The 15,088-nt window shown below is 37.4% G+C and overlaps 1 protein-coding gene across 1 annotated transcript; it reads right to left on the bottom strand.

Annotated features, from left to right (window-relative positions):
* Positions 1-6,158: 6,158 nt before the first annotated feature.
* LOC134378913 (non-structural maintenance of chromosomes element 3 homolog) lies at positions 6,159-10,149 on the bottom strand. The gene is made up of 2 exons (XM_063098215.1): positions 10,030-10,149; positions 6,159-7,010 (listed from the first exon to the last, which is right to left on the bottom strand). The coding sequence occupies exons 1-2, from the start codon at positions 10,147-10,149 to the stop codon at positions 6,159-6,161; spliced, it is 972 nt and encodes a 323-aa protein (XP_062954285.1).
* Positions 10,150-15,088: the final 4,939 nt, after the last annotated feature.

Below are 15,088 nucleotides of genomic sequence, written 5' to 3'. Positions count from 1 at the left end.
CGAGCTGGAGTGGTGGGGGTGAGGGCTTTTGCCACAACTCTGGACATCTGCTCCCAGCCCAGCAATGACCAAGACACTGCAGGAAGCCACCTGGTCTCCCATATGGTAATGGGGGGGTGGTGTGACAGGCCTCAATCCCACTCCTCCTCTTTCCTCCTTCTTCTATCCCATTTCCTTCCCCTTCCCCCCCACCAACTGCTCTACAACAACATCCTAGAATATTAAAAAAATGATATTAATAAAAAAATAAAAATATGTTTTTTAGTTTTTTGAGTTTTTTTTTTTTTTTTTGGATAGTTTGACTTCTTTTGGTTCTTATTTTTAGATTTTAATCTTTCTTGCATGCTTGCAAGATTGGTAACCAAAACATGGCCACGAAAGAAAATGTTCTCAAAAGAAAGTTCTCAAATAATGTAGTTAATTTTATTATATAGTTCTTTGTTTTCAAAGACTGGTTTAATCAAGCACTGAATAAACAAGTAAAGTTTTTAAAAATATTCCATCTATAAAAGTTCCCCTTTATAGAAGAGATATATTAGAGATTGTTATCTTTTTCACAAAAGGGTTATTTCCTTTACGGAAAGATTACAAGTTTCTTTAAGGAGGTGGGTCCTCTAGTAGCAATAGTGGGGGATAGATTGGCAATGACTGCAGTAAAGGAACAGATGTAGTGCTACCCACATAGCACTGCCACTGCAAGTATTGCCACTGGTAATAAGCCCTGGAGTAAGCCTTTAATTTTATTTTTGAAATTATCAAATATTTCAAACATGTCATACAGAAAGTAACATATCATACACCAGTACCCAGTTCCCAGCTTTGCCAGTTTTTACTATTTTACCTTATTTGCTTCACATCTTTTCTTTTAAAACACGTCTTACATGTGATTAAGTCCCTGTGTGAACTCCATTCCAAGCCCTCTCTGATTTGTGACTGATAATTTCCATCTATATTTGAATATGTTTTCTGTATATATGTAATCATAAACAATGTATAATCTTTTTATCATTTTAAGCTTTATATAAATGTATCATACTTCACACCTTCTGCAACATTTATTTTCTCGGAACATTGTCTTTGAGACTCATCTATCTCTATACCTGTCTCTTTCTAGTTTATTGATTTTATTGCTGTATAGACGTCCTTTGCATGATTGTAACAAAATTTATTTATTCTTGTGATTTACGTTGTTTCCGGTTAACTCTATTGTAAGCAAGGCTACGATGATTATTCTTGAGCATGTCATCCTGTGCACACAGGTGAGAATTTCACTAGAGAATATACATCCAGGAGAGGAATCCCTGAATCCCAGGGCACACATTTTCTAACAGTGACACCGCACTGTGCCAAGAGATGTGTCAATTCTTTCCTAACAGCTATGTAGGAGAATTGCTTTGACCCACACCCTTTCCACCCATGTACTGTCAGATTTTTAAAATTTTGCCAATGCAATGAAACGATATCTCTTTAATTAGAATTCTCCTAAATACAAGCACATTTGAGCTTTTTTTGTCTCGCCCGCACCATATATTTCTGTTAACCATTTGGGTTTTATCTTCTGTGAATTGCCATTGCCTGTTCCTGTACTGTGTCCATTTTTTCCTTTGGGTCATTTTTTTTTTTCTTCTCATTGATTTGTAAGAGTTCTGGCGGTAATTTTTGTCATTTTTCTTAGGAGGAGTGAGTGGAGGGAAACACATTTTTTAATTTAATTTTTGATTGTTATTGATTATCCAATAATTCCATTTTTTAATTGAGTTCATATTTTAAAAAATGAGCTGAGTTGACTTGGTCATGGCATTATATTATATTTGTAATTTTTAAGCTTATTTTCTTCAGTTAAAGTTTTATTGAACAGACAATACATTCACATTGTTCAAAATAAAATCTGCCTCCACTTCTGCCTCTCAGCAACCTAGTTGTCCCTGGAGGAAACCAGTGTGTTTTTTGTGTATTGTTTGATAGGTGTTTATGTATCTATTTAAAAAAAATAAAAATATTATTATAATTTGGAAATACAACTAAATCTATAGTTACATTCCTTTTTTCATTTCCAACATTGATTAATACTTGCCTTCTTTGCTTCTTTTATTAGTTTTGCTTGTTTGATCTTTTCACTCATTTTTTTCAACATACATCTGCTGCACTTATCTCCATGAAACCACTCCACTGATTTTTTGTTTTCTGTGTACGATTTTGCTTTCTCATATTTATCTTAGCTTTTTTATTGGCCTACTCTTATTTTCCTCAGGGTTACTTTTTTAATCTTTTCGATTATCTCATTTCATTTATCTTCAGTCTTTTTTATTTGATAAATCACCAATCATGTCTAGATCTGTTCATTATAATTATATATTTTTATATTATATCTGTTCATTATCATTATAATTCTGTCAGATAATGCTTTAGAAATTTTAAATCCATCAAGTATGTACAAGTTTATAATTGTTAGAGTTTTGGGGATGTTATTCTTTTCATATAGATGTCGTCTCTTTCTTTATGTCTATTAATGCTTTTGAATTTACATTCTATTCTTCTGATATAAATACTCCCACATGAATTGTTTTTTCAATGGTATTTTAATATTATTTTTCTGCACTTTATTTTAAAACTTTAAAATATGTCTATGGTACTGTTTGGGTTTGTCTTAGCAGCATGAATCTTGATTTTATTTTTATATTCAAGACAAGTAGATAATGTGTGTTTTTAATTGATAAGTTTAAATTTTTTGAAATTATTCTTGTTACTGTTGTATTTGTACTTGTTGAAAACATCTTCCTTACTTTGGTTGTTTTTGTCCTTTTGGTGGCTGGCCAGCACAGGGATTGAACCTTGGACCCTGGTGTTATCACCACCACACTCTAGCCAATTAAGCTAACTGGCCAGCCTGAAAACATCTTCTTCCCATTTTATATTTATCATCCTATTTCTTTGCTTTTTTTTTTTCAGTCCTAGCCAAAAATTTATTTATATGTAGACACTGTGAATAGAAAGGGTGTTATAAATCAGTGTAGAATAGATAAACTATGAAAAATGGTTAGGCTAGCCATGGAGGAAAAATACAAATATATATCCATACTTCACATCATACACAAAAACAGATTAAAAACATTAAGTGTGAAAATCAAAACTTTGAATACTTAACAAAAAAATATTGAAAACACTGTTACAATATTAGTATTAGGGAGAATTCTTTAAAGCACTATTCAAAAAACCCAGCCCTTAAAACACTGATGATTGTGACAGATTAAAACCAAATCATCAATATGACCAAAAAAAAAAAAAACGGTAAAAATGTGTGAGAGGGTATTTGCATTAGATACAGCAGACAATGGATTAATGTGCAGACATATAAAGAAGTCTTACAAATTAATTAAAATTTTAAAAGGGTCTAATGGATTTGAAACCTGGTCCAAAAAAAAAAAAGCAAAAATGTTTAACATCACTAATAAGCAAAAGGTGCAATTTAATACCATAACCAATTATCACTACACATCCACCGAATGGCTGAAAAGATGCTGCTAAGGCCAAATGTTCACAAGGGGTGGGAGTGCAAGTTGATACAAGCTCCACGGCAATTTGGCAATAGCCCGATTGCTCTATGTTTCTGGCAGGAGAAGCTCTGGCTCACGTGCTTAAGGACCTGTGCATTGCCTGCAAATAGCAAAAGATTGTAAAGAACCTAACTGCCTCGCCACTAGGGAATGGATAAACAAACTTATTTTCTCCCCTATATGAAAGAACTAAAATGAATGAATCAGATCTATACTATATGGAATATGGCTAAATTTCGAAAACTAATGGTAAGTGAAAACATTAAGTTGCAAAAGGTTACAATATACAACTTATATAAACTGTCAAAGCCCACAATATAACCATATAGTTTATGTATATAAACGAACATAGTAAAATTTTAAAATTATAAAGTGGCATGCTAACCACAGACTTTTACTACTTCTGGGGAGAGTGAGAAGAAAAAGAAATAAGGGCTCGATTTAGTCTCTAATGTTTTATACTTTAAAACCTAAAACAAAATGGTAACTCATTGATGGGAAATTGTTAATATCACTTTGAGTAAAGCGTGGGAGAAGATGTTTGCCTCAGATGTAACTGGCAGTGAGTGCTGGGTAATGATAATTTTCACCATTAAGATGAAAACATGAATATTAGAGCACATGAGGAGGAGAAAGCAGAGTCAGTGAGGTAAGGGGACCCACTAGGCAGGACGTAATTTACATACTGAAATAAAATGCAGGCCAATTTGATCTCAGAAGGTAACTTAGACACTGAAATAAAATGCAGATCAAGAAGAAATGCCTTCAAGGACCAACTATAATCCATTGATGCAAATCCCAATTCAACAGAACGAAATAAAACCCAGCAACCTATCACATTCCCCCTTTCTCACCACATAGCCCCCACAGATTTTCTAGATGACAGTTAGTTGTGTGGGTGAAGTTCACATTTCTTTTTTATCCTGAGCAAAGTACTGACACCTCATTTCCTGGTTAATTTGCATCACTTCCCCCCAAAACAACTATACCTATCACTCAGTGAATAAAACATGTGTTGAATCTCTGAATATAAACAGCATTTTGCTAGAGATTATGGAGGAAAACAAGACAATTAACTTTTCTTCTGGCTCGTATAATCTATATAACAAGCTATAACATAGTTATTATTTATCCCATTTAACAGAGAAAGAAATTGAGATTCAAAGAACTTAAGACCTACCCCCAAATCACCATGCTGGCGAGTTAGCATGAGCCATAACTCAAACCTGGTTTTTTAGACAACCTCAAAACACACCCACTTTTCACTATCTATAATGCTCTCTCAAAGCCTGGGGGAGATCTTCTAACTTTCCTACTCTTATTGTTCTGTGAGGGCTGTACTCACCATACCCGTCATATTTTTCTATAAAACCATAAAATGGAGCCAGACTAGAAAAATACAGTTGTAACTTTTCAACCAGTAATTGCTCTTCTAGCAATGATTTAGAAGATAATTAAAGAAGAAGAAGAAGAAAAAAAAAAGCAGCTCCAGACCAAGGAGAATAAAAAAAAGATTTTTAAAAAGTTTAAGGAACAAGTGCTGGCCCATGGCTCCCTTGGGAGAGTGAGGTGCTGAGTCAAGGGTTAAGATCCCCTTACCAGCCATCTTTAGAAAAAAAATTTTTTTTTTAAGGAACAAAGAACTAAATCCTCCACACCAAGGACCATGCCAAGAACTATATAAATTTCCATATATAATTATCACACTAGCACACATAATATAGGCATCATCAGCCCATTTTACACATCAGGAAATGTCAGTACACAGGCTAAGGAACCTACCTCAACTCATATCTGAACCCAGGCAGTCTGATTCCCGAGCAGGCTTCGTTAATCACTTTGCCACTGTTTTATAAACTTTTCTGGGACTCACAGTGAGAGATTAGATTTTACATCATGATCCAATATACATACATACATATACGCACATATACACAAAGTAAAGCAACTTCTAAAACACACCACCTTAATAACATGTAGCAAAAACTTTTTTTAAAGATACTGGTTTTGAATCATAAAATTTTCTCATGTCCTACAATTTAATAAACTCTGCTTACCTGCTTCAAAATACAGTATTTATTATAACTACAGTAGCAAAAAAAGAAAAAAAATGGAACTAAGTCGTCAGCAACAGAGCTGAGTAATTGTGAATATAAAAAAATTATCTAGAGAAAATATATTATGTACATTATAAAGACTTTTATTTTTGCTCACAAACTGAAGTAGTTAAGAGACCAGATAATAGCTACTTTGCTTTTATTTTCCTGGCACCAAAGCAATTTACTCGTGTTCTTTCCTAAATATCTGTTCCAGATCATAGTACAGTTTTCCAGTTACTAAGCTAGCAAAAATTTTATACCAAAAAAGGTAAAACAAATCAAAACAAAATAAATGCTCTTCTAATCTGTTTATAAGTGAAAATTTGGAACCAAACAACTCACAATATTAAACAAACAAAACTCTGCCAACACATCCTAAAGCTACACACATTTAGGCGTTACAGAAATATGCTCCCTCCGTCCCTCCTATCCCTAATTCCTTCAGCACTGTGTCGTTGGGTCCCAGACCCTTGTCCCAGGAGTCCCTCTGAATCCATTTCAGATTTCAAGAGGATGGGGCTCGGCCACTAGGCTCAGGCGCAGGTCGGGCCCTCTTCTCCTCATCTGACAAAGCTTCACAGGCCTCGGGGTCTTGATGATGCACTTTGGCCACAAACTTGAGAACTTTCCTTTTGCTGGTTTCTAGGTTGGTTCGCGGGCCCCACTGGAATTCATAGTCTACAGGATCAGTGTGGGGTATCCGCCGGGACTCCAGGTAACGCTGCTGCACAAAGTCTTCAGTAATGAGTTTCTTTGGATCCCCCCAAATTAAGTGCTTCTTGGTGGGGTACACCCCCAACCGCCGCAGAAAGTCCCAGACTTCGGTCTCCTTGATAGTGTTGCCCTTCATAAAGATAAGCCCTAGAGCCATCCTCAGGAGGCCGGTGGTGGGTGTGCCCTGATCGCCCCTCACCTCGGCATCCTCCTCCACGGGTTCCAGGGCGTCCATCAGGATGTAGGGGTTGCTCTTGGGCTCAAGCTCCACCAGCTGGTACCCGAAGACGTACTGGAGGCGCTGGGCAGCCAGTCGGAGGAGGTCCGGGAAGAGGTCCTTGTAGTCTCCGACGACGTGCTTCATTACGTCGGTCCGCCTGACCGGGATCTTCTTCCGGTCCTTAACCAGCAAGAACTGCACCAGCTCGGCCGCCTTCAGCTCTAGCGGCTTCTGGGTCCTGGGACCCGCGGAGGGGGCGGCCTGCGACGCGGAGCCCAGGGCCTCCTGCGAGCCGCCCGGCCCGCGGGACGTGCTCGGGGCCTCCTCAGCGACGCCACCGCTTGGGACCCGGGGGACGCGGCCGGGGCTCCGTTCCTCGTCCTTCTCGGCCTGCGCGCTAGAGCGGCCCCGGCGCCTCGGTTTCTGCAACAGTCACCGGCGCCGGCTCGGTCTCCGGAGGACGCGCGGGCGGCCCGGCGCTCGCCCTTCACGGCAGCGGCAGCAGCGGGGACGGTAGGGCGAACCTATTTCGTTGCTTTTGAAAAACACTTCCTTTCCTGACTTTCTCTTTAACCCCAATTTTTCTTTATTTTGTTTAGCTTCTTCTGTTTGTTATCTGTAGATTTTATTTTATTTTTATTGGATATTATCCTTAATTTTCTCATCTACATATTTAACTATAAATTATCTTTAAAAACTTAAGTTCATTCCATATTTTTGTTCTCTCCCTGGAATGACAAAGACTTTTAGAAGCTTCAACTACCCACTAAACAATTCCTCTTACTCTTGCTATTGTTACCTATGCTGTCAATTCCACTTTTCTATTAAACACAAAATTTAGGATTTTTTTTTTTTTTTTTTTTTTTTACTAAATAGAAAATTAATTTACTGACTCGTATGATCCGATATCTGTGCTTTATAATATTTTAAATATAGCATGTCTTCACTCTGGTTCCATTTTTCTGCGTGCCAAAATAAATCTTTAGCAATTCATTTGGAGTTTGGATCTCTCTTAGTCCTTGTATGGCTGAAAGTGGGGGTTTTTTTGTCCCCCACTTTTGATAGATTGTTTATTTAAGTATAAAGTTTTAGGTTAGTAATAATTTTCTCTTACTATTTTTTCCACTGTCTTTTTGTGTCCATAGTGGCTGTTCAAAAATCGCTCTATACTGGGCAACCACTGGAGGATCTTAGGAAGGGAAATAATATATTTTAATTTCTATTTTAGGTAGATCTCTCTGGTAGCTTTTAAGAGGCTTTATTTGAGGATGGCGAGTTGAGCACCAGGTCAGTTAGGAAAAGTTTAGAATAGTCAAAGTAAAAGATGATGTCCTCGATTAGGACAGAGAGTAAAGTTGGAGAAGAGAATATAAATTCATAAAGTATTAAAGAGGTGCAATGGAATGACCATAAGAATAAGAACAACACTGTTGATTGATTGGATATGGATGGCGAGGAATAGTAAAGGATGATTCCTAAGCTTTTAACATGGGCAGATGTGGATATCAACCAGCGGGTGATAGGAAATAAAGGAGGAGAGAAAAGATTAGAGGAAAAAACATGAGCTTGATTTTGGACCTACTGGGTTTGAGGTTTCTGCATTATATTCAAATGGAAATGTTCAGAAGACCATTGGGAAAATGGATGTGAAGCTCAGGAGAGAGCAGGAGAGAAGGGAAGGACAATTTGTCCATAAAGGCAGCATAAGCATGGAGACTGTAGCTGAAACTGCTATGTGGTTGAGTCCGGCCAGGCAGAGTGTGTGGAGTGATGAGTGTGGGGCTGAGGGCACAGCTCAGAGAAACAGTGATGCTTTAGGAGAAGGATGCTGGGTCCCTATCATTATGACCAGATCCAAAGCCTACACTGCTTGTTTTCCTGGATGACATCTGCCTTTCTGTCTTGTTCTGCCTATCAGATGGCAGCACAGAGCTTCATAGAGAGTGAGAGATATTTCCTAAGTTGTGACTGGAGCTTTCCAAGTCCCTTGGAGATTATGCCTTGTTGGGCCAAATACAACTCCACTGATCACCAGGGTTAAGTCCTGGAACTCTTGCTTTCATTAGAAGCAGGTCTCCTATAAATCTCAGGATTCCTTCTTCACACCTGACCTGCTTCCTTGTGTGTAAGTCAACATCATCAGCTAACGATACCACCACATTCACCTTCAGACAGCTAAATATCATGTGATAGACTGGTATATACCTGGAAATATTGTGTTGAAATTTTATACACAGAATACATGTATATCAAATTATGTTACTGGCTTTAAACAAATATTTGTAAAAATACATTAGAAATGAGATATATCTTGAAGCTTGGTAATAAAGGCCCCAGTGATAAAACAACTTGATCAAAGCATATTGTTTCTCACACTTTACAACTTGGATTTGATTTACTTGTAGCCAGAGGAGAGAGGAGGTGACCAATGGCGTGGTCTGGTTTTGGTGGGTAATGAGTACAGCTAATTGTCCTCAAAATGCACAACTTTAAGCTGACTTTAAACATTTTATGTTGGAATTTAATAGATTTAAGGCTTTAGTTTTTTTTTAAGGCAAATATCTGAGGTGGATCACAATGAGTGTCTCAATATGCTTAGTGTATGTATTAGTCCGTTTCTGTTGCTTATAACAAAATACCCGAAACTGGGTGATTTATAAGAAAACATAATTTGCTTACAGTTTCTGAGGCTGGGAAGTCCAAAGTCCATCTGGTGGTGATGACAGTGACCCAGAGGTCTCACATTGCAAGATGGTGGAAGCAGAGAGAGCAGAGCAGAGAGTAACCTCCTCATTCACTCTCCTTTTAAAGCCCTCAGAACCACGCCCCTGACCACCACTTATAATCCATTCACTCCTGCCTGGTCCTACAATCCAATCACCACTTCAAGGCTCCACCTTTCAATTACCATAATAGGATTTCCCACCCTCTTAACAGTCACAGTGGAGGCTAAGTTTCTAATACATAAAACTTGGGGGCTACCATTCAAGCTTCAGTGAGTTTTGGGGGGACACAATTTGATCAACTACATTCCACCCCTGGCCCCCCAAACTCATGCCCTCTTCACATACAAATACACTCATTTCATCCCCAAAGGGGATGAGGCAAAGGTGAGAGGGTGGGGGCATCATATAAGGCCAAGGCACTTGATAGTTCAAAAAGGAGCAAAGGGTGCCATAAATGGGCCCTAAGCCAGAGACCACCAATGTGAGATTTAGCCAGAGACCACCAATGTGAGATTTAGCCTTATTCCGCAAATCTTCACTATGGCATTTTTTTCTTGAACCATAACTAATAGTATCTCCATGTACCTTCTCCTAGGTTTTTAATAAAACATCTTTTCCCCACCTTTTTCATACTTACAGATCAGGTGTCATGTGTGTGACTAATTTCTATGAAATAAAGTTTTTATCAAGTGTGGTGAACTAGTTGTTGGGAAAACCAAGAATTCATTATCTTGACACTCTTTTTCCGCATAATCCACGTCACATTCAATAAGACCAATAGTTGTTGGATATGCAGTTTGCAAATGTTTTCTGCCAGTCTGTAGTTTGCCTTTCATCGTCTTAACAGGGTCTTTCACAGAGCAAAGATTTTTAATTTTAATCAAGTCCAATTTATCAATTTCTCTTTGTGTGGATCATGCTCTGGATGCCAAGTCTAAGAACTTCTTGCCTAGTTCCAGATTTCTTTCTACTCTTTTTGTTCTAAAAGCTAATGCATTCCAAGTTATTTTTATATAAGGAGTGATGTTTAGATAATTTTTTTCTGATAAATGTGTAATGATTTCAACATAATTTGTTGAAAAGGCTGTCTTTGTTCCACTGAATTACTTTTGTACCTTTCTTAGAAATCAGTGCTCAGGCATGTTTTTGTGGACTTATTTCTGGCTTCTTCATTCTCTTCTATACCACACAGGCTTGATTACTGTAGCTACATACAGTAAACCCTAATATGAGGTAGATTAATTTCTCCCATTTATTTTTCTTTTTCAAGCTTGCCTTATATATTCTAAGATCTGTGCCTTTTCATATAAATTTTAGAATAAGTTTGTCTGTGACTAACAAAAAAACATGCTGGGGTATTGATAGGACTTACATTAAATTTATAAAACAATTTGGGATAAGTGACATCTTTACTATGTTTGGTCTTCCAGTCCAAGAACATGGTATGTCACGACTCTAGTTACTGAAGTCTTGTATTATTTCTTTCAACAACATCTAATTCTGAGCACAAAGATCCCATACTTGTTTTGTTAAGCTTATTCCTAAGTATTTTATTTTCTCTGGAACAATTTGAAAATGCTATAGTGTTATTTTGTATCTTGCAGCCATGCTCAAGCCACTAATTGGTTCTATGAAATTTGGGGGTAGATTTCTTAAAAATTATTATGTAGGCAATCATGTCATCTGCAAAGAGCAATAGTTATATTTTTTACGTTCCAAGCCGTATGCTTTTTATTTCCTTTTCTTGCCTTATGTTGAATAGCAGCAGGGAAAGTAGACGTCCATATTTTACTTCTGATCTTTGGAACAAGCATTCAGTCTTTCACCATTATATGTGATAATGGCTGTCGGCTTTTCGGAGATGCTTTTTATCTAGTTAAGGTAATTACCCGCTATTTCTGTTATCACAAATGAGTTCTGACTTTTGTCAAATTTTGTTTTGTATGGATACATATGATCATATGATTTATCTTCTTTAGACTATTCATATGGTGGGTTTCGAACAATGAAACCATCTTGCGTACCTAAAATAAATCTCACTTGGTCATAGTGTATAATTATTTTTATACATTGTTGAAATTAATTTGTTAATATTTTGTTGAAGATTTTTGCATCTAATCTGCTGGGAGATATTGGTCTGTAGTTTGTTATTCATGTCTTCTCTTTGGTTTTGGTGTCAGGGTTATAAAGTCCTCATAAATGAGTTAGGAAGTGCTCTCTTCTCTATCTTTTAAAAGATGGTGTAGGATTCTTCATTCTCTTGTAAATGTTTGGTAGGATTGTCTAGGGAAGCTATCTGTGCCTGAAATTTTAAAATTACAAATTCAATTTATTTAATGGTTATAGAACTATTCGGATTATTTTATCTCAGTTGAGTGTTTGTAGTTTGTAGTATTTGAGGAATTGATTCATTTCTTTTTAGGTAGTTGAAGGTATGAGCATAAAGTTGTTCAAGTTATTCCTTTATTTCCTTTTTCAATGGCTACAGTACCTGCAATGATATCCCATTTTATTTCTGATATTGGTGAGCTGTATCTTCCCTCTCTTTGTCTTTGTCAGTCTTGCTAGAGGTTTATCAACATTACTGATTTTTTGAAGAACCAGCCTTTTGTTTTATGGATGTTCTTTATTGTTTTTCTGTTTTCAGTCTCCTTGGTTTCTGTGTTTTTCACTGCTATTTTCTTTCTCCTACTTGCTTCAGATTTATTTTGCTCTATTTCTAGGTTCTTGAGGTGAGATCATAGGTTGTTGATTTTTTTTTTCTGATGTAAGCATTTAGTGCTAAACTTTTCCTGTCAGCATTGCTTTAGCTGCATCCTGCTAATGTTGATATGCTGCATTTTCATTTTATCCAGTTCTGTATCAATTTTTATTTTCTTTGAGACTTCCTCTTTGACATACAGATTATTTGGAAGTGCATTATTTAATTTCCAAGGGTATGAAGGTTTCCTGTTGTCTTTCTGTTATTAACTGCTGGTTAGATTTCATTATGAGAAAATATATTCTTCATAATTTCAATTCTTTCAAATTTGGTGAGCTTTGGTCCAGGATATGATATTTGTGAATGGTCCATGGGCACTTAAAAAAATGCATACTGAGCTGCTGTTGGGTCAAGTGCTTTACATATATATGTAGGGGTGCATGTGTGTTTGGTGTGTTTGTGTGTGTATCTCAATTAAATTCTGTTTGTTGATTGTGCCATTCAGATCATTGATATCTTTTCTGATTTTCTAATAGTTCTATCATTTGATGAGAGCAGACGGTTGAAATTCTTAACTGCAATTGGAAATTTTTCTGTTCTCCTGTTAGCTCTGTCACTTTTCATTTCAAGCATTTTTGAGGCTGTGATGTTTGGGCATAAAAAGTATTTAAGATTGTTATGTCTTACTGGTAGATTGAAATTTATTCATTATGTAATATTTTCTCTATTTGGTAATTTTCTTTGCTCTCAAGTCCATTTTATCTGATATTAATATAGCCATTCCTGCTTCTTAAATGTTAATATTGGCATGGTATAGCTTTTTCCATTTTTAAAACTTTTAATCTTCCTATACCATTGCATTTGAAGTATGTTTCTTTTAAATAATATACAGTTCAGTCATGCGTATTGTTTTAATTCACTCGCCAATATCTGCTTTTTAATTGAAAGAGACCATTGACATTTAAGCTGAGCATTGAAACGTTAGGGCATGAGCCAGCCGTTTTAATATTTGTTTTCTCATTGTTTCCTCTCATTCTCATTCCCCTCTTCCAGTTTACTTGCTTCCCTGTGCATTATTTGAACAGCTTTTAAGATCCCATCTTGATTTATTTACAGTTATTGGGCATATCTAGAGTACTTTTCATAACGGTTGCTCTGGGTGTAACTATAGGCGTGTGTGACTTATCAGTTTCCTGGTGTCACTGTTTTCTTGAGTAAAACATGGTGTTATAATTTTTGTTCCAATCATCAAATACAATTTATAAAACTCATGAGGGAAAGGATTGTATGTCATATATGCTACATTTGATGCTCTTTCTGTTTTTTTTCTTCCAGATGCTCCAAGATTCCTTCTTTTACCAGTTTCTTTCTATTTGAGAAAATTTCTCTAGCCATTCTTTAAGAATAGATCTGCTAGTGACAAATTCTTTTAGTTTTCTTTCATCTGAGAATGCATTTTTCCTTTCACTGCTGAAGGATGGTCATTGGGCATAGAATTTGTGGTCAACAGTTTTTTTTCTTTCATCACTTGAAAAATGTTGTGCCATTTGGGTCTGCATGACTCAGGGCTCCCACGGGGTCCTGCTGGTAATGCTGGAGGGGACAGAAAGATTTTCCCCAGACTGGGCCACCTGGTGTCTCTGGGTGGGGGAAGGCAGTCTCCGGCCCCAGGATGTTAAGAGGCTTCCTAGGTCCGACAGCGGTGGTGGGATCTCCCTGCTGGTGCCACTGAGCCAAATGGTGTCTCTAGGTGGGGGCGGGATGGATGTCTCAAGCAGCAGTGAGGAAGACTGCTTCCCCTGGATGCTTGCTTCAGTGGGGATTCTGGGCTATTCTCCTCACATGTGCTGTGGGACCCACCTGGTGGTGTCTGTGCAAACTTCCCTTCCAGAGAGGGTTGAACGAGCCTGCCTGGACTACTGCCTGCTGACAGGAGGAGGTTGAGAGATGCTGGGTGAGAGTGGCTTTCTTCTGCTGAGTAGGGTGAGGGTGAAGTGTTAGATGCCCTGCCCTGCACTGTGGCCCCAGTTCTGAGATCTCTAATCACCTTGTCTACCTATTCACACCTTTTGGAATTCTCCTTTGGCTGCCTCTTGCATTAGTTCCAGGGTTCACAGTTGTACTTAGTGGGGAGGACAAGGGAGAAATGAGTTTATGCCATCTTTTCCGAGCTGGAAATCCTCCCATTCTTTTATGTTTGTTTGTTTTTTGTTTTTACTTAGGTCTCTGCAGCATTTAAAGTTTGTTAAGCATTTCATTTGGGGCTTGAGGAATATGAAAGTAGAAATAAAATTAATTGTGGTAAAATGTCGGTAACATAAAGTTTACCATTTTAACCGTTTTTAAGTGCACAGTTCAGTTGCATTAAATACCTCCACATGGTTGTGCAACCATCACCACCACCCATCTCCAGAACTTTTTTTGTCTGGCACAACTGAAGCTCTACATTAAACAACTCCCCACAACCCCCTCCCCTAGTCCCTGGTAACCTCCATTCTGCACTCTGTCTCTATGAATTTGCCTACCGTAGATACCTTGTATAAATGGAATCAGACAGTATTTGGCTTCTTTCACTTAAATAATGTCTTCAAGAAAAGAGTTACAATTTAAATAGTAAATTTTATTACTCACTGCAGTGTTTTAAACAGTTTTGTGGTAAAAAGTTTAAAGTTAGTAGCTAACTTGAGACTTTAAAAGCTGTAAAGCCTGGTATGAGCTCAACAAGGTTAGCTCACACTGTTATTTTCTGCCGAGTTTTATTATTCATTTTTTCTTCTCTATAGCATAAATAGCTGAAGGTCTGCAGGTAGGTCTCTGAGTCATAGTTCTGTTTTTGTTCATTTGTGCCAACTAGTTTCACTCTAATATCATCTGCCTGCAGCCCTAATCTTTGTCTTCCTATTGGAAATGTTCAACAGAGGATAGCCAGAGGGAAGTCTGAAAAGTGCAAATTTAGTGGGGGTGTAGAACCTGAATAGGAGAGTCAGGGGGGCTTAAATTCAGATATTGACTCTGTCATTTAATGTCCTTTGTCAAGTTTTCTAATCTCAGAGTCTTTGTTTCTTCACCTATAA

This window comes from Cynocephalus volans, chromosome 5, assembly GCF_027409185.1.
Source record: "Cynocephalus volans isolate mCynVol1 chromosome 5, mCynVol1.pri, whole genome shotgun sequence".
Lineage (NCBI taxonomy): Eukaryota > Metazoa > Chordata > Mammalia > Dermoptera > Cynocephalidae > Cynocephalus > Cynocephalus volans.
Note: the sequence above shows the minus strand (reverse complement) of the source record. Positions and strands in the feature narration are given on the sequence as shown.

Excerpts from the sequence above, each read along its gene's own strand:
- LOC134378913 (XM_063098215.1), bottom strand. The coding sequence starts at position 10,149 with ATGAAAGGCAAACTACAGACTGGCAGAAAACATTTGCAAACTGCATAT. Across the intron at positions 7,011-10,029 it reads GTCAAGATAATGAATTCTTG|AAACCGAGGCGCCGGGGCCG; the intron begins GTTTTCCCAACA and ends TGACTGTTGCAG.